The sequence below is a fragment of the Abrus precatorius genome, unplaced genomic scaffold (assembly GCF_003935025.1).
Source record: "Abrus precatorius isolate BTA unplaced genomic scaffold, Abrus_2018 Scaffold9, whole genome shotgun sequence".
In the NCBI taxonomy this organism is placed as follows: domain Eukaryota; kingdom Viridiplantae; phylum Streptophyta; class Magnoliopsida; order Fabales; family Fabaceae; genus Abrus; species Abrus precatorius.
Genome location: NW_020874439.1, coordinates 35,040,928 through 35,064,138, shown reverse-complemented (window position 1 = coordinate 35,064,138; position 23,211 = coordinate 35,040,928). Strand labels below are relative to the sequence as shown.

At 33.5% G+C, this 23,211-nt stretch overlaps 5 protein-coding genes across 10 annotated transcripts; 1 reads left to right on the top strand and 4 right to left on the bottom strand.

Moving 5' to 3' along the window:
- Positions 1-74: 74 nt before the first annotated feature.
- On the bottom strand, positions 75-4,039 carry LOC113849283 (CTD small phosphatase-like protein 2). Of its 3 annotated transcripts, XM_027479071.1 has the most exons (7): positions 3,750-4,039; positions 2,896-3,137; positions 2,480-2,616; positions 2,089-2,185; positions 1,444-1,947; positions 933-1,270; positions 75-544 (listed from the first exon to the last, which is right to left on the bottom strand). In XM_027479071.1, exons 2-7 carry the CDS (start codon positions 3,050-3,052, stop codon positions 329-331), a joined length of 1,449 nt encoding a protein of 482 aa, XP_027334872.1. In that variant the 5' UTR covers positions 3,053-3,137; positions 3,750-4,039; the 3' UTR covers positions 75-328. The 3 variants fall into 3 exon arrangements, with proteins under 3 accessions (XP_027334872.1, XP_027334871.1, XP_027334870.1); XM_027479070.1 differs by lacking the exon at positions 3,750-4,039 and having other exon boundaries at positions 138-544; positions 1,444-1,896; positions 2,896-3,273; XM_027479069.1 differs by lacking the exon at positions 3,750-4,039 and having other exon boundaries at positions 139-544; positions 2,896-3,273.
- Positions 4,040-6,491: 2,452 nt separating this feature from the next.
- On the bottom strand, positions 6,492-9,768 carry LOC113849842 (mitochondrial import receptor subunit TOM20-like). 2 transcript variants are annotated; one of them, XM_027480041.1, is made up of 6 exons: positions 9,570-9,768; positions 9,205-9,283; positions 8,939-9,108; positions 8,802-8,849; positions 7,938-8,018; positions 6,492-6,894 (listed from the first exon to the last, which is right to left on the bottom strand). In XM_027480041.1, exons 1-6 carry the CDS (start codon positions 9,666-9,668, stop codon positions 6,769-6,771), a joined length of 603 nt encoding a protein of 200 aa, XP_027335842.1. In that variant the 5' UTR covers positions 9,669-9,768; the 3' UTR covers positions 6,492-6,768. The 2 variants fall into 2 exon arrangements, with proteins under 2 accessions (XP_027335842.1, XP_027335843.1); XM_027480042.1 differs by having other exon boundaries at positions 6,671-6,894; positions 7,935-8,018.
- A 184-nt stretch (positions 9,769-9,952) lies between these two features.
- On the top strand, positions 9,953-10,405 carry LOC113851316 (dr1-associated corepressor). The gene has a single exon (XM_027481781.1). It carries the CDS (start codon positions 9,953-9,955, stop codon positions 10,403-10,405), a length of 453 nt encoding a protein of 150 aa, XP_027337582.1.
- A 427-nt stretch (positions 10,406-10,832) lies between these two features.
- LOC113850024 (65-kDa microtubule-associated protein 8) lies at positions 10,833-15,311 on the bottom strand. 2 transcript variants are annotated; one of them, XM_027480329.1, is made up of 11 exons: positions 15,088-15,311; positions 14,799-15,002; positions 14,135-14,386; positions 13,818-14,030; positions 13,283-13,438; positions 13,053-13,212; positions 12,802-12,953; positions 12,631-12,718; positions 12,461-12,534; positions 11,545-11,619; positions 10,833-11,411 (listed from the first exon to the last, which is right to left on the bottom strand). In XM_027480329.1, exons 1-11 carry the CDS (start codon positions 15,169-15,171, stop codon positions 11,085-11,087), a joined length of 1,785 nt encoding a protein of 594 aa, XP_027336130.1. In that variant the 5' UTR covers positions 15,172-15,311; the 3' UTR covers positions 10,833-11,084. The 2 variants fall into 2 exon arrangements, with proteins under 2 accessions (XP_027336130.1, XP_027336131.1); XM_027480330.1 differs by having other exon boundaries at positions 10,833-11,399; positions 11,539-11,619; positions 15,088-15,171.
- A 4,008-nt stretch (positions 15,312-19,319) lies between these two features.
- On the bottom strand, positions 19,320-22,451 carry LOC113850095 (ELMO domain-containing protein A). 2 transcript variants are annotated; one of them, XM_027480460.1, is made up of 8 exons: positions 22,102-22,451; positions 21,371-21,439; positions 21,010-21,125; positions 20,860-20,914; positions 20,535-20,655; positions 20,268-20,315; positions 19,814-19,908; positions 19,320-19,695 (listed from the first exon to the last, which is right to left on the bottom strand). In XM_027480460.1, exons 1-8 carry the CDS (start codon positions 22,240-22,242, stop codon positions 19,597-19,599), a joined length of 744 nt encoding a protein of 247 aa, XP_027336261.1. In that variant the 5' UTR covers positions 22,243-22,451; the 3' UTR covers positions 19,320-19,596. The 2 variants fall into 2 exon arrangements, with proteins under 2 accessions (XP_027336261.1, XP_027336262.1); XM_027480461.1 differs by having other exon boundaries at positions 19,532-19,695; positions 21,371-21,488; positions 22,102-22,240.
- Positions 22,452-23,211: the final 760 nt, after the last annotated feature.

The window sequence follows — 23,211 nt, the reverse complement described above, 5'->3', positions numbered from 1 at the left end:
GCACTATTCGCGCCGAATTCTATAAGCAAACCCAATCTAGCCACGAGAGAATGGCTTATATATATATATATATAGGTTAAACAAAACTAATTGGGGAATTTTTATTAACAGGACAGTAACCAACCATCCGCACAAGTCATCTTGTATAGAAAAACGGTTTCTACTCTCCACACATGCTCACACTCTTATATCTTCCCCTTCCTTTTTGTTGGTTCAGTGTATATCATTACAACTTCAGCAACAGAGAATGCTAATGTTAAATCATAATCCAAGAATGCTATAAGATACAAAAGTTGCCTCCTTTCGTCAATATTGTATAACCCACAATTCATTCTGATAAGAAATCTCTTCTATTTGTATTTAGAGGATGCACAGCTGCAGCAATTTTCTCCCGCAAGTTGAATTTCTTTGCAATTAGTGGCCGGACATCATCAACTCCAACCAAGCTCTCCAAGAACGGAAGTAATAAAAGCAATTCTTGGTCTGAACGATCATCAAACCAACTCTCAATCGGTATTCCATTATCCACTTGGAATCCAAATGCCTACGCCAAAAAAAAAAAAACAGCAGAAAAGGTATCATGTAACATGTAAATAGTACTTTCCAAGAAGTATGTTCATAACCTTTTCTATAAACAAAAACAAAATAAAACACCCATACAAGTCATAACCTAATTTTATTCAATGTTAACAGATATCTACTTACAATTTAAAAAAAAAAAAGTATTTTAAAAATGAGAAATATTAGCAACATCTTGATTATTGATTGAAATTAATTAAAAATTATTTAAAAAAAGATCTTACAATTACTGAGTGGGCTTTCATATGCAGCTCTAAGAATGGCAGTATAGTAGCACATTGCAAATGTTAGCCACTTGGCCATAACAAGGGCATTACTTATTTCTTAAGTCAAAAGAACCTATGGTCGTATACCTGTGGGGAATTGTCAATTATTATAACATGCGCCAAGTCACGACCAAGCACTGTTAAATCTTTGAGGTAATTCCCCTCCACATAAACACAGGATTCACGGTATACACGGTGGCGAAATATCTTCCGCTTTGGATCAAGCACATTTAGAAGTTGCTCAGCATAAATACTTTGACTAGCTGTAAATATAATAATCTCAAAAAGACCAGAAACTCTCTCAAGGAAATCTTTGAGGTGAGGGCGGCAGCGTACAAAGACAATGTGCTCCTCACAATTGAAATTAACAGGAAAAGTGAAGTCTACATCCTCACATGGTTCCAGGGAAGAATGCACCAAAGTTTCTGCAGAGTCAAAAACAATATGCAAAATATAAAATGAGCAATTCAGCCAGAATCATACATCAGTAAGTTGCAGCAGAAAGTGTGTCCATGTATCTAAACCGAAAAAAAAAAGGGCTATGACAGGCATCTTATCAGTTAGGCATGCAACATAAAAATTGACACAATTTTCTTACCATCCAAGTCCAGGACAAGGGTGGTAGACGGGCAACTCCGTGTCTGCTTAGGTAGCAACAATCGTCTAAAAGTTGGAACCACAGTAGACAAGTCTGGTAAGGTCTTTATGAATAAGTATGGGTCAAAGTCATCAAAATCTTCAAATTCTTCATCCTCTGGGCACATATCAGAAGACATGGAATCCTGACCGTGCTCATCAACACATTCCAGCTTTGAGTTTTTCATGGCAAGATATATGGCAGAAACTTCCAAGGAAAGACCATTTCCGTCAAAATCAGAATTGCAACCATTCACATTTTTTGTGTTTAAAGCAAGCATCTGATCACCATATCTCCCAGATTTAGGGTAGTCGGATGAATTGTTTGCATCTACTTCCATCGCAGTGTCAGAGTCTTGACTAACATGACCATCTACATCTACTGTATCCTCCTGTTGCAACTCTATTTCTTGACCTGGAGAAATTCTCTTTTGGTCATCGTTCTGAAAAATTTTGACAAAATCAACTAGAGAGAAACAAAAGAAAAAGATTAAAAATTAACAATGAAAAAATTTAAAATATCATATGGAAATTAGTAAAATTACACGGACAAAAAGAAAAGAAGTAATTCAAAGCGAATAATTATTATAATGATGATATCATTTACCTCTGTCAACAACTTTTCCTCCAGAACCTTTGGATAAGTGAAACCCAGGAGAAAATATAGTTCCAGACTCCAGATGAACAGCTTGCTTGTTACAACCCTGCAGCATTATTTCAAAAAGGTTAAAAAACAAAAAGGTATTTAAGAGAATATCCAGTGTTCTAAGGGAAATCCCTTCAAATTGACATTTCAATTTCTAGAAAACATTTACATTTAACAAGCCCAACACATCTGAAAACCTTAAATCCACATTCAAGAAACGAGTACTTTGCCAGATGAAGTTGAATCGTTAGCAACTGAACCTAAGATTCATAAAGCAGCTTTCCAGCAGAAGAGAAACTTATGTAGACTGCATGCATGCACAGCAACACAAAAGGCAGTCTAGTTAAATTACCAAAATATCAAATCCTGCTCCATTCACTGCATCATCTTCCAAACAAGCATTGGAATTCCCATTATCCATAAAGTCATACTCATTGTTTAAATCAGTTGAGTGTCCGGGCTCTCCAGCTTTATTCTCAAGAGTGCCGACTGGAGTTACACCAAGAAGAAAGGTAAAACCAGTTAATTAGTCATTATTTTCAAATTTCTGAAAGATGCATTGTATTGGGCATTATATATGCAAAATGAAAACTAAGAAAAATTGTTAGGACTTCCGACCACATGAAGGAGCAAGCTAGTTATGAATCAGAGTCAGACATGGCAGAAATTAAAATAAAAAGAAAATTAAATGTTATAATACACATAAGCAAAAAGCTAATAAATATAGATTATTTTATAAAACTGAACCAACCATTACTAGTAACTTACAAGGTTTACTCTTTCTAGCAGATGATGTAATTAAGTCTGTGACTTTCTTTTCTGCTGCTCGTACATTTTCAGAGACCTTCCTTTGTGCTCTTGAAACCCTGGGACTGCCACACTCTTTATTAGCATTTCGCCTGAAGGCTTTCTTCCTAGTTTGCATGTCTACTTTGAGAAGAATGTTGGACAACCCAGTTGACTTTTGTGGGAGTAACCAAAGCAGCAAATACAGTTCCAGAACAACTATCCTGATACCATGCATTCAGGAACAGATTATCAAGGATCCTTGCCAATTGAAGACACCTTAGTAAATACTAAGAAGCTAACACTTTTGAGGAACATATAAAACTCAACACTAAGCAATATGTTTTGCAAGATACTAAAAACCAGGATAAATTTTCATAACGGCTTCAAATCCCCAACTGGTTTCGTCGCACGAGACAATAATTCATACCATTGATATCAGAAAAAATAAAAGCAGCAAAAAAACAAAAAAAGGAACCATGCTCGAACTTAAAATTTGTTCCAGAGAAACCGAATATATTTCCAAGAGCTATTCATACATCATCACATTAACCAAGCTACTAACAAACTAGTCACTCCATCCTCACACATGACTATCGAATCAACAGAAACCCAAACAACCAAACTGAAACTGAGAAACTCCAAAAGCGCACCAAATCAACCATCCAACATCAATTGTCATATCAGCATCCAAAATTTGAGCATCAAACAGAACAATAAACCCTCCACACTGAGATCGCATAAAAACCCTAAAAACATAACAGACCTAAAAACACAACAACTAAAAGACACGGATGTGAGCTAAACGAGCAAGCTCCAGCTAAAATCACAGATACCTGATTCGGAAATCAAAAGCAATGATCTCTCACAACATGCATCGCATTCGCACTGGCTTCTCTTTAAACAGGAAAGAACAAATCAACGAGCATAAGAAAGAACTAAATTAGAATGAATCAGCTCGGAAAATAAGCGGAAGGAACAGAGTAAAACCCTAGATTTCTTCAGTAGTGAAATGAGTAGCTATATTCCTCCCTGACTGAGAAAAATTTTGGATGTTTTCCCTCCAATGAGAAAGTGAGAGGGAAAAGCAATGAAGGATGGAAAATTATTTTTATCAAAACGAAAGGATGTGTCGATAAATATAAATGCAGATTGAAACTTATTAAATAATTTAGTAATTAAAAAATAAAAAATATATATTCTTGTCCACCGAAATTTGGAATGCTTCTTCTTACACGTTTGAAACGTACACGCGAGGCTATTTGTTATGTGCTTCCACACACACTCACGTGGATGCGCACGTGTCTCAATCACCAGTGCGTTTGGGCCGTTGCCGGGTAGTGACACTCACGGGTCATAATGACCCTACCTCGCTTCTGTCGTTTTAAATTTCAAAATCAGATTCAACTCCTTTCTCTTATCGTCAAACTTCCTTTAATTTACCTTTTGATGCTCTTCTCTTTCCTCAATTTGCTAATGGGGACCTCAGTTAATGGATATTGCGAATTGGACCCAATTGTTTTTTCTTCTCTGTGAGGAAAGGATTAGAGAAAAATGATGCCCTCCTCGATTTTAGAGGTAGCTTCATGCTTGATCAGTTTATATTAGAAATAAACTATAAATATTTGGGTCAATATTTTTTTCTAAAACAATTTAAATTAGAAAGGAAATTGAAGAGGCGGAAAAATCAAATCACAATGTGTCCTTAAAAACTTTAAAAATTATTTACAAAAACAATAATAATAATATTAAATGAATCTTAAGAAATATTTAATGACGTTTTTTTTTTATGTAACAAAAGTATAATATCAAAATTTTCAATGTAACATAAGTAAGAAAAAAGATGTTTAAAAATTGAATAGATGACAAAGATGCAATTACTTTAAAATAATAAAGCAAATATAAAAACAATAATATCACTTCCAAATAGAAGATGAAAACTAAAAATGTTTGTGTAAGTAGCATTAAAAGATTGTTAACAAATTTAAACAAATTTATTAGAAAGCGTTGCTTTTGTTGAACAAAAATTTCAAATAGCAAAATATATTAATTAAACCGTTTGAGAAACAATGAAGGAGAATTGGAGTTGAATCTTAGAATACATGAATAAACCGTTTGAGAGTAAAATTAGTAAAAAAAAATAATACTGAAATCTAGTTCGTATATATATATATATTACTTATAAATCTATTTTGATTTGAATTAAAGCTAATTGATGATTTATTTTAAGCCCTAGTAAATTTAATTGTAAAAAAATTGATTTGTATTCAAGTATGATATCTTTAAAGTGAGTTGAAAAGAACATATCTTGTTTAATTACTATGGTAACGCAGAGAGTGTAAACAGGAACCAGAGTATATAGTCTATTAGTTTATACGTAGAACCAATTTCAACCCAATAAAGAAGAAGCCAAGAGTTTCCCCCTCTCTCAAACTTAATTGTACTTATTGTACAGTTAATTTTATTTGTCATAAACACACGCCCCGTGGAAAAAACAACTTTATATAATACAACATGACCTCTCCGCGGAATACCACATCTTTAAATATTATTATTTTTTCGTTGAAACAAAAAAAAAAAGAGAAATGAAAATGATATTAATATTAAAATTAGGTCGAAGACGTGTCACAAAATTTGAAAAGCAACTATGTTTCACCCCTTTTCTACTGTAAGTCTCCTCGTTTATCGATTTCCTAGTACCATTGGTTCACGTTATCCAAATAGATAAATGGTAATTGTAGATATGGGATAGTGACTAAGTTAGCACAATCATCTGCGTTACCAACCGATGTTAAAAAAATTATTTTTGATAGTTATTTTTTATAGTCATTTCATCACCCTATCCTTAAATTGATGGTTATTTTTGAACAAACAAATTTATTTTTATAAAAAATAGTTATAATACCTTTTAAGTATTTTTATATTGTTAATAATTATTTTTCCAATAGAATCATACCACTTTCAGATGCTTAAAATAAGTCATAAAAACTTATATTTTCTTTTTCAAAACAGGACAAGTTAACCTAATCTATTATTTAATGAATTAGGGTAACCTAATAAACTATTAATGAATCAGGCTCCGTCAACCCAATTTTGGGAATCCTAACCAGAAGTTGGAAAATTCAGAAGGCCAAATTTGCAAAATTGCCACAATATACGAGTTGCGAATACTTTAAACAGTACGAGGTTAATTTTAACTTATTTTAAAGAAACATTTGTTTTTACAAATTTATTAGACTTTAGCAATTATTTTACTAAAATTAAATTTCACCAAGCATGATAATATCCGGTAAAGAAATTAATATACATATGCACTTTATTTTACAGATTAATAAAGAAAAATATATAGTGTGCACACCATCAATCCACTTACTTTTAGGATTTTATTTTCCCTTTTAAATCTTACAGAAGCACATAGTTTCCAAATAAACCAAATTTTCTTCTCAGTTATCATTCGTTTTCATAATGTTTTGTTTCTTTACCCATTTTTAGTCCACTTACTTAGTTTTACGCACGCAATGATTTATAGTTTGGTCACAAAAAACACACAAATGAAGGAGATGAAAACCATGACTAATGCAACTCCGTCAATCAGATACGAAGAAACAATGCCGCCCAAAAATCATTTCAGAGGCTAAAGTCATACAATACAGACCAGCAACGGCTACGGCAAGTCGATTTTAAACAGATAATTCTTAAAAATTAATCTTATAAACGGTAAAGAAAGCCATGAATAATAATGTCGGTATGCCGAAAACACAAATGCAATACCTAATTCGCAACTTCCAATCTAAAGTGAATAACCAGTCATCAATTACTTTCGTCATGATACATTAAAGAAACAACTTAACATGCTTATCTGGGAGGTGGCGGTGGAATATTAGATTTGGCCATTCCCACCCATACTACTATACCTACTGCAAGAATAATCCATCCAAATATATCATACTTAAGGTCATTGCTCGTCTGCTTTTTAGATTCCTGAAATGAACCAAACAATAATATATATTAAGTTCCTCTATAAACAAACTAAAACAGGCATACATCAATTATTAGAAATAGTATTCTTCATTAAGGATTATTGAATAATTATAATCTCAGAAAATAATCACGAGTAACCTTTTCAAACAATTCAATCCCATAAGGTTACTTTCATCATTTTTCAACGTCAAAAAACATGGCAAGCTAGAGTAGAAGATGGGCAGCTCAAGGACATAAAAAGCTTGTTATTGTCTTAAAAATTTAACAGGTTAGCCTCGGTACTTGTGATCTGAGTAACAGAAGGAAAATAATAATTGGGGAACACAAAGTTGCCAACACGACCCAAGTTTGCTAATACAAAACCAATTCTTACTATTGTAACATAGGCAGCCAAATGGCCAACCATAGAGTGCAGTGCTTTAACAGACACCTGGGGCCTACAAATAATATATGGCAAACAAAGGGAGAAGCAATGCGATGCAAATAACCTAATAAATCTACATTTAAACTGAATTAATGATTAAGAAAAAAATTAAATTATATTTACAATATAACACAATGAAAACAAGCTTTACAGAAAGAGGATAGAGAAATATCATAGGCAAGAGATATACAGGGTGCATCACCAAGGTAAAATATTAGCAAAATCCTAAAAGCATGTCCCAGAGAATCATGAACATGCCTCTAACTCCCAACATAAAAAAGTGCCAAATACTATTCCTATGGGAAGGAAAGAAAGATTTTTCTAATATACATGATGGTTTCATAACTTAACACTAACCATGAATAATTTCTAGAAGATGCAAGTTCTAATAATCTGCTTAAATAAAAAGCATTGTACCCCAAAATTTGAGGCATGATGGTTCTGAACACCGCTTTATCCATAGAACAAAAACCCCATTTAAGTCGCTTTGAGCATTTTAAAATTTTCAAGATGTCACTTCCATCAATTTGACATAGCAGGTTGACGTTACACGTCAATTAGTATTCATGAGAACATGACTCTAATTTAATTAAATGCACTGAAATTTCAATAATACAACCTTTCCTTTTGAAGAAGAGGATCCTGCACTACCCATCTGACCAAGCCCATTTTTGTGGATCTCCATGTGTAGTTCTGGGGCCTATGAGGATGGTTCACAGAAACTCATCAAAGTAGAAATGATAAAATGGTGAACAAGTTACACATAATATTAACAGAAAAATAAGGAATTGAGAAAGCAGTTGGACCAAATTGAGAAATCACATTTTAATATGATTCGGCAGCGAATAAATCAAGAAAATTTCTCTCTTTTGCACCAAAGCCAAAGACCACAGACCAAAATTAACCAGATCAAGATTAAATAGTGTCCTCTTCTCTATTATCAGTATTATGTTATAAACAGTTTTGAATGATAAGTATACAATTTAGTGCTCGCCACAATAACACAAAATATGATCTGTTTTGATCCTCCCTAGGTCCTAATGCACATTTCAAGCCTCCAATCCAATTTTGATGGTTTTCATATCAATTAACAATTTTTCTCTAGTTTAGCGCATTAACTGTAAGTAAAACCTGAGATATCTAGTATAGTGGACATTGAGATTTATTTTGTTATAGTCATCCATAATTCTGAATATTAAACAACAGAATCTGATTCATTCAATAAAACATTAAAATCTCATAGATAAACCCTGTAGTAAACAGCAGAAACATTAAACTTAATTGTGACCTAGTTTACACTAATATATATACTCAGCAAGTTGTGTTCCCATCAGTCATGAAAACAGTAACATTTTTCAGCTAAAAATCAGAGTAGACAAGGCAGTTTAAGCTGATATGATCTTTCTTTAGCAAAATTTTGAAAATGAAAATAAAATCAATTGCACGATTAATATTGATACAATGGCCATAGCAAGTCCATTACCTTAACTGCAACTTCCAAAGATTTTCTATAGAGCTCATTCTCAGGATCCTACAAATTCAGAATCCACCATTAAGTCACTTCAGAATTCCAAGCCCATAACTAATACTACATCAAGAAGAACAGATCAAATACATTACCTCATCCACAGCTTTCTGGAAATACTCATGTGCCTTGTCAAAATAACCCTTTGCCTCAGTGATATCAGGGGTTAGAAATGCATAAGACGTGTTGGCATTTCCCAAGCACCAAAGAGTGTCATGCTTTGCTGGATTGATCAACAAAGCTTCCTCCAGCTTTGAAAGGGCATCTGTTTAGTTGTTTGGTTCAAACCAAAACCCAAAACAATCAATCGCGGTTACTCGCCCTTCCCTTCGCCAAAAGACAAATTTACTTTAAAATTTACCTTCAATCATCTTCTTGGAATCCCTAGGATTTTGGAATGCCGACAACTCGATCAAAGCTCCTCCCCACTTGGTCAGATTCTGTATGAATATATGTTCAAACACACTTACGTTTGTTTCATCAGCTTCTACAAGGAAAATGTACCTAACATATTTTATAGAAGGCATATGACTCCAAGCAATAACGTTTCCAGTTTTCCACGTTTTAGGTCACAAAAGAATAATATCAGTAACAGTTTCATACATACAAAAGTTCTAACAGACACCTTCACAATTCGGAAACAGCATATGTATGAGAAAGTAACATACTCATACACGTAAGTGATGCTGAAGAGAAATTTAGGGTAGAACAAAAAGCGATACGTACATCAGCGTCAAGAGGATTCTCTGCATAGTTTGCTTCAGCGGTCTTTCGCGTATGCTCGAATAACAGTAACCGCTCAAAATCATCTTGAGAAAACTCCATTCTCTTCTGTGATTGTGAAATGTTGAGCACACAAGTGACTGCAACTGCAACTAAACTCGAGGAAGGAGAAAGACTTGACCTGGGCCTAGGCTTGGAATTCCTAGACCTAGGCCTACGCAATAAAAAAGCCCATCACGGCCCACCTCACGATTTATTTTTTTCTTTAGCGGGAAGGGTTAGGGTAATATGACGATAATACCCCTCGGTCTATTTCCGTTCCCGCCAAATTGAAAACCTTACTCAACCTTAAAATGAGAAAAATGAAGATTGAAAGAGAAATTGTAATGGTTATGGCGGAAGAAGAAGAGAAGGCGGTATCGAGCGAACCCGAATTCCCGAAGAGTCGGGTGAAGAAGATTATGACTCTGGACGAAGAGGTGAAGAGGGTGAGCTCAGAAGCGCTGTTCCTGGTGTCGCGCTCCACGGAATTATTCCTCCAATATCTTGCTGAAAATTCAGCGCAAGTTGCCATTGAGAAGAAACGCAAGACGGTGAAGCTTGAACACATAAGAATGGCCGTGAAGAGGCACCGACCAACTCGGGATTTTCTCCTCGATTCGCTTCCGTTGCCTTCTCAGCCCACTAAACCCGATGGGCCCACTCCGGCTGGGGATCGGCCCAAATCCAATACTGCTCCGCCTGGTACTCGTCGTATTGATCACTTCTTCCGAAAGCCAGAATCTGAAAACCAAACCCAAGCCCCAATAGATGCCCAAGCCCCAATAGATGAATCTTAGGTTGTCCTTGTTTTTCACTGCAATGGAGATTTGTATCTTATGTCAATCAGAGATCACAATTTACAGTGCATTAGCAAAAACATAAAGTTCTAATTTGTAAGCACCTTAAGCATGTGTGATTTGTTCATTAGCTTTTTCAATTCTAGTAGAGTTGCTTTAGTTTACTCATTTGAAGTTGGCAAACATTAATAATCGTTGAAATTCGTTAAATGGGATTTGTGATCAAGAAATGCATCTTTCAATCTAGGTACTGAAACATAAATATATCCGTTGCAACATCAATTTGTTTTTTTCAGTTTTATTCGATGTCTCCCCCTTCAGGATTTTCTTACTCTCATAGAAGCTTAGGGTTGTTTAGTTGATATACAATTCAGGGCATCTTAATTGAATCCATAAAACAGCAAAATGGATTCGTTTTAGTTGGGGCGAGCAAAAACACTGTATGATACAAGATTGTAAATAGAACAATGAGTCAAGAATTTAATCTGTTTGCAGCTGACATCAATCAAGTATGAGCTCTCATCCATTTGGGCAAATTTAAGCGCATAAACATAAGTACATAAAAATTCCTATGCTCGGTGTGTTTGAACTTATTCTTTTGCAGGTCCACAACAGTTTTCTTGGAAAGCAAGCTTTATAAAGTATTTTCAGTCAAAATCTATGTTTTTAATAAAGAAATTTAAGGAGAAAAAGGTCCAGCGTGTGTTGACACCATAGAAGATGTCTCGTCTCTTGTATGAGAAGCGAAGCCAGGTTCACCAAAAATCTTTTTTCTTTGTACATTCCTTCCATCCTTAAAGAATGCTATGCCTTGATTTCCTGAATTTATGCTGTTGGATCCCAGCTGTTGGATACTCATAGAAAGCCTTCTGTTCAGGGGCATGGAGTCTAGACCTCCATTCAGGTTTCGACTTGGAAGACGCCTACTGCCGGTGCTTGGTCTAGACGCATAAGTAATATCTCGCTCAATGACTGCTTGGTTTTGAACCTTTTTCTTTTCCCACGGCTAAAAACCAAACATGAGAAAGGAGGTGAGAATGATGTTGGTATGGAGTATAACATATGCAAGGATCATTTCGTGAACAACTTAATGTGAACAAGTATTTAATGCTTTAAACTGATATATGTCAAACACTAACCTGCTGTCTTTTCTTATCCTCCTCCTTTTCTCGCCTTAGTATATTATATTCTTCCAATATTGCCATTAGAGGTACCTACACAGATGTCATTTAGGCTTGCTGTTATCAACTTGACAAACCACAGCACTATAAAGGTCACTTAGTGAACATATATACTTGGTCATGAGAAAGGAAACTGTGACATCGTAAGACTTCTCAAACCATTTCATTTTAACATAACTAAGCCAAGAAATCTAGAACTGTATAACATGATTTGCTTCTTGGAATTTTTCAGGTTTTTGTTAACTTGATATGTGCTGGGATGTGATTGTGTGTTCTGTATTTTTCGAAAATTTATTGAAGTATGGTCTGTGGCATTGCTTGATTAACACAATTTGCAATGTGGCACGTTTAAGAATAGAAGAAACTAGAGTTTCATTATTGCTCCTATGCACACTATGCCAAAATATTGTTGTACAGTAGTTGTGGCATTTATCATTGGCTACACCATTCTTAAAATGAAGAGTTCCTGGATTAAAATCTGTTTTGCCACGTGCATCCATATGCAAATGCTATTCAAAAGGAATGTTGTTTAATCTTCAATGTTAGATGACATGATTATCTGGTGAAAGAGAACAATTCATAGAATGGCATCTGCAAGTTTTCTCCTCTTTAATATTTGAAATCAGTCAGTTATCTGAGACATTAAGTGGGCCTAGGGCTATCAAATTAAGGAATATATATAATAGATGGGAATCGTCTCATAATACTTATTTAGCCTCTTTTAATATGGTGAATGTTCTCTGAATTTTTAAAATCTCATTAATTCCCTTTTAAGAATTATTTAATTTTAGATTCTTATACACATTTTGAGTACATGTTTTCTATTATGTCGATTATGCTCAACTCCGAAGTGTTGCAGTGTAAGATGACTTACCTGATCGTACAAGAAAATTTTATTTCTTTCTTCCTCCCAACTCCTGGTCATTTTTATTAGCAAATCTACCATAGCTGGAAATAGCAACCATAGTTTGTAAGCCCATGCATGGGAGTTTGCTGACAGTTGGTCCAATTATCTGTTTTGATCTCTCATACACACTCACATACCTGGCATTCTGCTGACCATTATACGGGCACGTTCAGCACGTCTCAAGTTTTTGTGAGCTCCTCTACTGACTGAGTATCGATTCTCATCCTGATAGCACACTTGATTGTGACATACAATAAATACAGTCGATAAACCTATTTACAAATATTGATTCAAATGAAAATTCTAACCCTGCTATATTCTTCTAGCCAGCGCTCCTCATCACGTGCTAACATCCACTTCTCCACTTTCTCCATTATAGCCTTCCTGCTAGATGCCTCTTCTTTTGCTCTTGATATCTGTTCATCCATGCTCATGAGGAGATCGGAATGGTCAATCTCCCCTGTTGTACATGTAAGTCAATTTCCAGGCTGGTTTAGTTTTGAAGTAAATCTCATACATATTTTGTAATGGAATATACACAAATATTACTTAGATTCACCTGAGTTTATGAGGTTAATTATATTGTTCATCTCTGCCCGTGAAGGAATCTCCACGTGTGATTTCTTGCATATCAACTCCAGTTCCTCCTGCTTCTTCTGGAATAGCTCCTTCATCTTGCTTGCTTTTAGTTGATCCAATCTCTTTACTTCAGCTTCAGTCTTGTAAAAAAAATGAGGTTTTTTAAATATCTTTCTGATATTTTGTGGATCATTAAAGTTTGATACTTACCTGCTGAACTATTTCTAGAGTAAGACTTCCTGGATCTGTTACTTCCGCAGATGAGACTGACAACAAATTGATTACATGGGAAAACGATTGTCGTTCACTGTATGGCGTATCCATAAGATTCCAAAGATTTGACAGTGCTTTGCCTAAATGATGAAGCTGCAAAATATATCAAGAATATGACAAATTTGTAAAATGGAAGGCATAAAAGTCAAGGGAAAAAGCAATAGTAAAAGCTTAAGAACCTGAAGCATTTATTTTACCGTAGCCTCAAGACAGGTTAGTACTCTTACGATGATACATAATTTCTGTTTGACATACGTGTAAGTGTGGGCAAAGAGTCACTTCTACATAATGTAAAGTCATATAATTTTGTATCTCGAATGTCTTTTTCTATTTTGATTAAAAAATAATAATGTCACGATTACAATAATAAGAGGCAGCAGACGTTTTTATGTTGATTTAATAAGTAGGATAATTCCTTAGAAAGGGGAGAAAGTATGCACGGGCAATTTCAAATTTCACATCTTTTATTTACCTTGTCCAGCCGATTTTGCTTTTCTTCAAAGAGGGACTCCACTGTGGTATTGAGTTTATCCAGAATAGTGTCGCTTATATTTTTTGTTATTCCACACAAGTCGTTCAAGCTTGGATGAACTTCCATGATGATCGCAGAAGAATCTTTTCCCAAGATCGTGGACAAGCTGTGTATCATGTCGATATATTTCTCCACTTGCTGAAGTCTTTCATTCTTTTAAGTGTAATCATCACAAAAAATAATATGAAAATGTTAAAAAGTTTGAAGAATACTACTTAATGGTGGGGGTAAAAAAAACATCAACTGCTTCTAGGTACCTTCTCATTGTAAAGTCTTTGCAATTCACTCTGATACTCCTCTAGTCTTTTTAGTGAAAGATCATTCTCGTTTACTACAATGGTTGAGGGTTCACTGTCCGAGTTACCTGCAATTTCTGCAGAAATTTTTTGAATTTGACCTTGCACGGCGCGGAATTGTTTTAACCTATCTTCTTTCCTCATACGCATTTCCTGAAGTGCTGGAGTGATTGAATCTAGCTGCTCTTTTAGTGTACCCGCTCTTTTTTCTGGCTGTTCAGTTAGTACTGTCATCAATCTAGAGTCTATACTGGTTCATGATTTCTTGTTGAAGCATAAACTTTACCATTGAAGTCACATTCAAGAAGTAAAATTCTCTAGCAAAGTTGTATTGTTTGCCAAAGCTTAGCTCAGCAACTAATCTATTTTCTAGCATCTTTCTCACAATTATCTCATAAGTCACAATAGAATATTGTATAGACTTTAAACAACGAGATGTAATTGAAAGCAAAAATGTTATGTAATTTCTAACTCGCTTAAACAACTAGGCACCGAAAAGAAAAAGAACCACTAATAATTAGCACAGGTTTACTTTAGATAAATGAAATGGTATCTTATTGCTTAACATTGTTCTTGGTTCTGATTTTTTAACTAATAATTTGAGATGGCTAAATGGAATAAGTACCCGTCCAGGTAGAGATCTTTCACCAAGGGACAAAAGAAGGTGGGTAAATTCAGCCTCAGCCTCAGCCAATTCTTGATGCAGACGAGCTCTAGATATATTTGCTCTGTCAACTTTTCTTCTGTAAACCTCAAGGCACTCTTGCTCCAAATCTAGCAAAACCTTCTCCCTTTCGAACTTATCTTCTCCAACTTCATCCCATATGATCTAAATTCATAACATAAGATTAAAAAAAATGAAATGTAACAGGAGTTATCTGAAAACATTTGACATATGAAAATAAGCCTCTTGCCTGCAATTCCTGTAGCAGGAATCCACATGAAGTCTCTAGCAATGTGGAGCTTCTCATTCCAATTGGTGTCTGGAATGAACCCATTTGATTTTATGGTACCTTTCAGTATAGATAACTTAGAGACCACTATGGAGTTAACTTCCTGGATAGAAAATTAAAGAATGAAGAGGCGAAATTCAAGAATGATGAGAAAGAAGTTTTGGTGTCAGTGGGGATAGTATTTACATTTGGTGTTAGTTTTTGCTTAAAAGACAAGGATGGCAGAGGTGGGTAATGTAAGCTTTGGGTTCAAGAATCAGCCAGTCGTTTGATCCTTCAGACTTTATCTTTTCTCCTCTTTTATTACTTATAACTGTCTCTCTCATTAGAACCTAAAATTGATGGACTTCCTTATTCAGAGATATCAGATGTGATATGTGTTTTGCATCAGGCTTTGTCAAATATGGCACTTTTTATTTTATAGGACTTGATTCCTACGTTATCTTTCTCAAATGTATGATGCTGATCTTGATTGGGGATAAATAAGTGTGAAATAATTATTTATTGCTTTTTTGTAATGGATGCTAAAGTTGATTATTTTTCTTTCAAGTTTCCAGAAGTGATATCAAATTTAGTAGGGCATCATTATCACGTGTATTGTGAGCTTTTTTTTTTTAAAAAAAAAAAGGTTGTTTATTTAGGTGCAAAGACAACACCAGCGAAATTAATTTTGGAGTTCCAATAAAAACTTGAATAAAACGTTCTACCTTATTCCAGCAAGAGAGTAAAGTTGAGCTTTGTCTTGTCAAGGACGAAAGACAGCATAGAGATGAAAATATAAGATGAGAATATTGCATTCATGAATTTTACAATACAACCCTTGAGAATTTGGGGAAAATCTTGAGAGAACGGGAGGACAAATGCCACTAAATTGATGAATTTTCATTCCAAGAAGCACCAAGCTTTCAGTCATATTTAATATATATATATATATATATATATATATATATATATATATAATAAAAAAATATGTCAAGTATATTCTAAATTATATATAATATATAAAATTTATAGAAAATAAGAATCTGAAAAATAATAAGTTTAAGAACTATATTATATTTTTAATGAATTTTGTAATTTCAACTATATTATTTTATCATTATTATAATATAATTTTTTTATAAAAAATTATAATAAGTTTATGTTTTAATAATTATAAAAAGTGGGAGAATGAAAATAAATCCCTCTCGCACAAAAATTTTGGTTTGGCGATGCATAATTACATTCACGACCTTGTTCAACTACCACTTTTACAAATTAAAAAAAAAAACTTAAATTAAAGTCTAAATTCAGTCAAAGCACATTTCTATGTAAAAGTCGAATCGAATTCGGATGATTACTTATGAATTCAAATTTGATTATCATCCCTAATTCCCTATCTATCGAGCACATTTCACGAACAATACCGGAGATCAATTTTGTCTTTTCTCCGAAAGCAGGTTTTTAGAGAAGAAGGGGAGAAATATTTTTTTAATTTTAAATTAAATAATATTATTTATGATAATAAATACCTAATTAATATATTAAATTTATATTAATATATCAATTAATATTTTTTATTTTAAATATATTCATTTTAAAATAATTTGTCCTCCCATTATCTCTTCACTTCACTTCCCACAACTCTTAAAAATACAAATTTGAGTAGATATCATGATCTCATCTATGCAAGCTCAGACTTGTAAATGAGAGAAGGGAAACAATTATCCAATAAATTCTTGCGTAATGCTTATATTTTATATCACCCACTTTCTCTTTCATTTTCATGCACTTTTTAAATTTTTTTTTTTTTTATCTCTTCCATTTTGTTTCATTCACATCTTTTGTTTTCTTTCTCTTTCATTTTAACTTTCTTTCTATCCTTTTTTTCTCCACTCATTTAAAACCTAAAAAGTGAGTATCAACTTATATTTTTCTATTCTTGAATGCAACGTCTTAACGTACAGAGAATGACCCGGACTGGTGTCATACATGTGGTATCCACGACACATGAACCAATCTATTGTATAAATGTGGACAATTCTTTGCACATACTCAGTCTCTGCAGAATTAAATTTTTGTTGTCGACCATTTTTGGGATTTTGTTTTATTTCCTGTTGTAAATAACATGTAACTAATCATTCTAATTGTTAAGGTTTTTTTTTTTTCATTTGACACTACGAGGATTAGGGAGAGGCCTCATGATTGGAGCAGTGTCTAAGGAATTTTCACCACTTAGGATGTTTCTTTTATAAATGATATTTTAATTTATCCCTGCTGAAGAGGGGAAAAGAAAATGGAAAATGAATAACATTTCCTTCATAAAAAAAATTAATCCCTAAGAAAAACTTTCAACAAATGTCTCAATTAACATATCAGGCTAAGGGAAACTAATTGTACATACCAGGGACCACCTGTTATATTTGTACGAGGACAAGCCAATTTTATATAGTATACTTAGTTTAGAATTAGACAAATAAAGAGGAAATGATTTAGTGTCACAACTCACGGTATTCAAAAAACATCAATATCTGTAACTTCGTTTTCTTTTTGAATTACAAAGATAGTTATTAATTGTCGGATTGATACATTAACATTTCATGTATAAAAAAAAGTACACTAAGCTTCTGGTAAATGATAATGACTGAAATCTCCAATTATCTGATTGGTAAACTAAATTCTACGCAACACTTTGGTTCCACTTCCTCAAGTATGGGAACACAACAATCATTAACGCTTCATTCCCTTTGTTACTGCTTATGCTAAGGTGGCAAATAGTAACAGTACTCTTTGCAGGGCACATGTATTGTCTTGTCACTTCCATAGCATGCTCCGTTTTAGCTTGTTTGCAGGGCAAAATCAATAATAGCATATTATTGGAAAAATTACCTCTATCCTTTATCAAATATGAGTAAGCATTTTCATTTTTTTAAAATATTTATAGATTAAAATAAATAATACCATTTGGGTTGGCCTGGCCCACAAATCATGTGATGATTAAACAACAAGGTGTGTAGCTCTTGTCGCCAAAAAAATAAACAAAAAATAAGGGTGTGGATTGGCAAACCAAGCTTCATTTGATAATAATACTATACTTGTGCACGATTCAATCTCACGGAAATAACTTTTATAATAAGGTTCAAAGCAAGATCTGAGCACAGATCAGAACATAATTATTGACTCGTTGACAAAAACTTACACAGTATACTTAACTTTCATTACATTTCTTTTTATAAGCACTACACTTGAAATTTCTATAATTGTTTGAAATTTTGAAACTTCACGGAGTAAAATCTCGTACTAGAGGGCATAAAGAGCTAGCATAATCAACAATGACATAGAGTTCACCAAAAGAGAGCTTAATAGAGAAATTTGGTAGACGACCCTTTTATATTATAATGGAGGACACAATTATAGGAAGACCTATCACTTTTTGTGAAAAGTACTTTAATTTCCATTTTATGTCTCTCTGTTTCATAATGCAACACTCACATTAATCACTAATACAAGAGGATCCTGATCCTGATCCACGGATAAACATCACTTCCAAAATTTGAAATAAGAGTTGGGTTCCAAAACTTAAAAAATAATTATCTAGAGAATAATTGTAAAACTTCTTATATTATTTTCTGATTAATCTTTCTAGTTAATAATATTTTTGTATGTTCAAAATATTAAATGCATTTATCTTTTCATTTAGGAATTTTCGTAAACTATTAAAAAATAGTAAAAATGTAAAATATATATATATATATATATATATATATATATATATATATAACATTTGTTACGTAAAGAATACCAAAAAAGTTATTTATGAAATATCTAAAAGAGATTATTCTAACTTATAAAAGTAGATTAATTTTAGTTTGTTGCAATAAACTTCACTATTAAGCCTATGAATAAACTATCATTTCATAATAATTTATTAAAGAAGTATTTATTTAAGCTATTCACTTAATTCTTAATTTCGTTACATAGATGAAAGCCTTTACAAGGATGTTTACAAGCAGACCCAAAAAACAATACATGCATTTGTTCGTCTATTTATCCATTTGAGAAAACAACACATGAGTGGTGTAGATTAACATGTTTTCTTCACGTACAATTATTTTGCATACACCATAGTCAAAAAGGGGCTAGGAAGTACATGGATTTGGGGGTCATGAAAAAGTTAAAAGCAACGAATAAAACTAAGAAATTGTAGTATTACTGGACAATGAACTCGTGTAACAATTGATTCAATTAGTAGATCCACATAATCAAGACTTCCAATTACTAATTAGTCAAAATTTTCCAAACGAGAATCTCGTGGATGTAAAGTGGAAATTTCCTTAGCACTAGTCATCAAGGAGATGGTTTAAATAGCTATCGTGTAAGGAATGATGAATATAAATTACAGATAAGCTACTTAATAGTCACTAGTGACAAATTAAAGCTATGGACTCAATAAGCAGGAGAGCGAACTGTACACAAAGCTTTGGTCACGTTTCAACAAAGAAGATTGAAAGAAGGCATGTCTTCAATTCTTAGAACATCATCCATCAACAATTCTTTCTCTAGCTGAAGTCGTGTGGATTTCAAAACATCCTATAATAAAAAAAATAACACTTATTCAATCCCTTTTAAAGAAGCTCTTTAACACAGCACAAAAAGAAAATGTACATTTTATTCATAAGTTAAAAACAAGTATGTGACCAATTCTTACATTGAATTCCATATATGTAGCATTCCTCTCCAGCCACTGATTGTCCATAACCACGAATGCCACGCAATAAAGCAAGTCAAATGCCCACTCATTTTCTGCACATGTATGAGAATATTGGAAGAATGGTGAGAAATCACCAACTCTAAGATGAATCACATAAAAGATAGGGCAAATTACAGTCACATTCTATAAGGTTTAACAAAATTTCACTCAATATCTATTGTTTTAATATTTTGACTTCCCTGATTTTATAACCGTGTACGAAATCAAGTGTACTTTATGTAATCAAAAGGGGTATACAATGTTATGTTGTTACATAAATTAAATGAGGTTTGTATAGGGTAATAAAATAGTGAGGCATCGAGGGAAATCTTAAGACATTTTTGTGTGCAAATTAGGAATAGAGGTATATCAAGATGAATAGTGGAAAAACAATTTAGTTGTTGATTCTAACCTGAAAGCATCTGTAGAAAAACAGCTCTTACAAAAGTCCTGGGTTTGGCTGCAAATGAAGAATAAGCCCTATGTTAGAAATATTGCTGTAATAAAGATAACAAATTCAATCCCCTATAAGATGATAACATTTTGTAGTTTGAGTTTCCTTGGAGAGTTAACCACAAGATTCATGTTTAGTCAAATGGGAGGAGTGTATTACTAAAATTGATCAACAACAATCTTTGGTGCAAAATACTTTTGAGACAAAAAAAGGTTCATGACATACTGGCATCAAGGTCCAGCATTTGCATGATCATAAATGTGATATTTATGCCAGCAACAGCAAAGGGGTACTCCCAAACAGCACCCTTTCCTCCTTGCTTCTTCAATAGGCGCTGAAACGAAGTCTGCAACAACAAACAGAGAAACATCAAAATAAAATAAAATAAGCTATTCATAGAGGAAAGTTAAAAGTGCCAGGACAAAAACACTTATTTCTTTCATCCATAAAATGTCACATTACAAATGGAAAAATCAATGACTATTTTAGTTTTTGCTTTTAGTCACAGAAATGGCACCATCAAGAGATAGTACATAGTTCAGAATCTTACAGAGAATGTCTTTGCAAAGAATAGAAGATTCTCCAACGAAATGAAACCAGCTCCTCTATTCATGAAAATTGGTCCAAAATAGCAGAGTAAGCAACTCATTTCAACAGTGAAAACAGCACAAAAGCATTAGAGGAATAAGGCAGATATAACCTGAAATCAGTAGATGGATCTCTTCCCTGCCATCCCATCTCTTTCCATTGATCAGAAATCAAGCTTTGGAGCTCCTGACCAGGGAATGAAGCAGACCACAGAGCTCTCAAAGCTTCCTATCCATGAAAGAATTTCTAAATGAGTAACTTGCAAAAGAAAGTGAAGAAGATGTGAATAACTAAAATTTCAATACTGTTAAATTTGGTTTGAACCATCAATTTTTCATGTCAATTTTCTGGTACAAATTTAGCTGAGATTAAAATTGCAGTAAATCCTTCAGCATAAGATGCATACTCTGATGCAAAGCGAAATAAGAAAACAAAGATATATGTTGGTACCAAAAGTTAAAGAATATATATACCTGGTGATCAAGCTTAGAAGCATCAAAGAAAATCTTCATTCGACGCTTAAGTCTTCTCAGTCTTTCCTCCTGCAGAATTTTTACAAAGTTGTAGCTCAATGCATTTCAACAACAGTTACTGCAATTATTCTCAGAAAACAAACAATTTCCATTGACATTAAAATTCTAGTTATAATCATGATTTTCAATTGGCTTCTAAACTACTGAAAATTTGTTTGTTTCCAAAATTTTCCAGTTATCTCAAAAACTATCTTGAAATATACTTCACAAACACTAAACGCTTTCTTTGAGATAGTTATGCATATGTAAATTGCAGCCTTTGAGAAGAATGGGCAGGGACAATACAAGTTGTTCAACTTCTTGAACTGATAGAGAAACACAAATTGGCAAAACATAACACTTTGCTTTCTTTTACTGCAACTTGGAAAGAGAACTCTTGTTTTGAATGAACGATTACACAAGCACAAAAAAAAAGACACTATAAAGCAAAAAGGTGGCAGTTGAAGATTTATCAGAATAGGACAACCACTAAAACGGGTACAAAGTCAATTCAATAAAAGTCCTAGCTAGGAGAGTAAATTTGCAGAAGAAAAACATGACACAAACAAAAACTGACCACATCAAGAAACTAAAAAGCTTAAAAATCATACAATAGTTATTCAAGTAAAAAAAAGAAAAAAACAACTAGTCAAGTAAGTAAAACAACAATGTCTAACTTGCAAATCACTGACCTGTAAAGGGGTCAAACTAATGCAGATTCTTTGACAATTTCCCTTGCGCTTGAAGCAAACACAGGTGAGTCCTTTACCAATCCATGCGGGTGAGCCACATGTTGCATGATCTGCATATAACCAATCAGGAGACTTCCTCATTCAACTCTCTTTTTTTTAAACCTTTCCCAAACAAAGCCACTCACTTGGTTGAAGAAAGGAATTAAAAAGACTCAGAAGACTCCTTTTTTTTCACAAGTTAAGGAAGCGCATGATCAAATCAACAAGCACAGTTGTGGCAGAAATGTTGTGTTTTGGGTGGAACCGAACCGTATAGCATTGGAGGGGACATAATCAAAGGAAACTAAGTTGCGTACGGTGAATGAAGAGGAAGTGTGGTAATATGAACAGTGTTCATTGTCGTCTTTTGCCCCGACAAACCAAAAAAGCAAAATGACATAGACAAGCCATGAGCTGTGATGTTGGGCCAATGGGACCATAAACAACCACGTGGCCAGATGAAGATTCATTACATTACATATTATCCTGTCCATGTGATAAATTAAATAAATACACAAAATTTATATGTAGAATTAGATTACCGTTTTTAATCAAATTAAAATTTTATTTCGATACTTTATACCGTTATTTAGCGATTTTTTGCTGATCTTTATTGTAATTTATTATGGTAGTCATAAATAAGTTAAAAATTATAGATTAAATTAGAATAGTTCTCTCTTCAGCGAGATTTTGGTAAATACATTTTGCTATGGCACGAGTAATATTAATAAATTAAATTGTATGAAATTTTATATATTTTAATGAAAACATATATCATATAAAAAAAATCACAAAATAACTCATTTAATACGTTTTTTTCTTTTTCTTTTTGTCTTTTGTCTTTGGGTTTTTTTTCGTAATGGCGACCAGTTAGTTTAGTTGCTCTGGTTTGGTAACTTGCCATCCCCACAAATCCCATGATCTTGTTTGTTCCGTCACACTTCCCTCACTGTAACAACTAACAACTCCATTCATAACACAATCGTATCCTATATATCCTATGTAGTTTGGTTTGACTAGTATCACAAATGCTCTCGTCCAAGGTGGGACCCTCACCTCTCGTGTCCATTC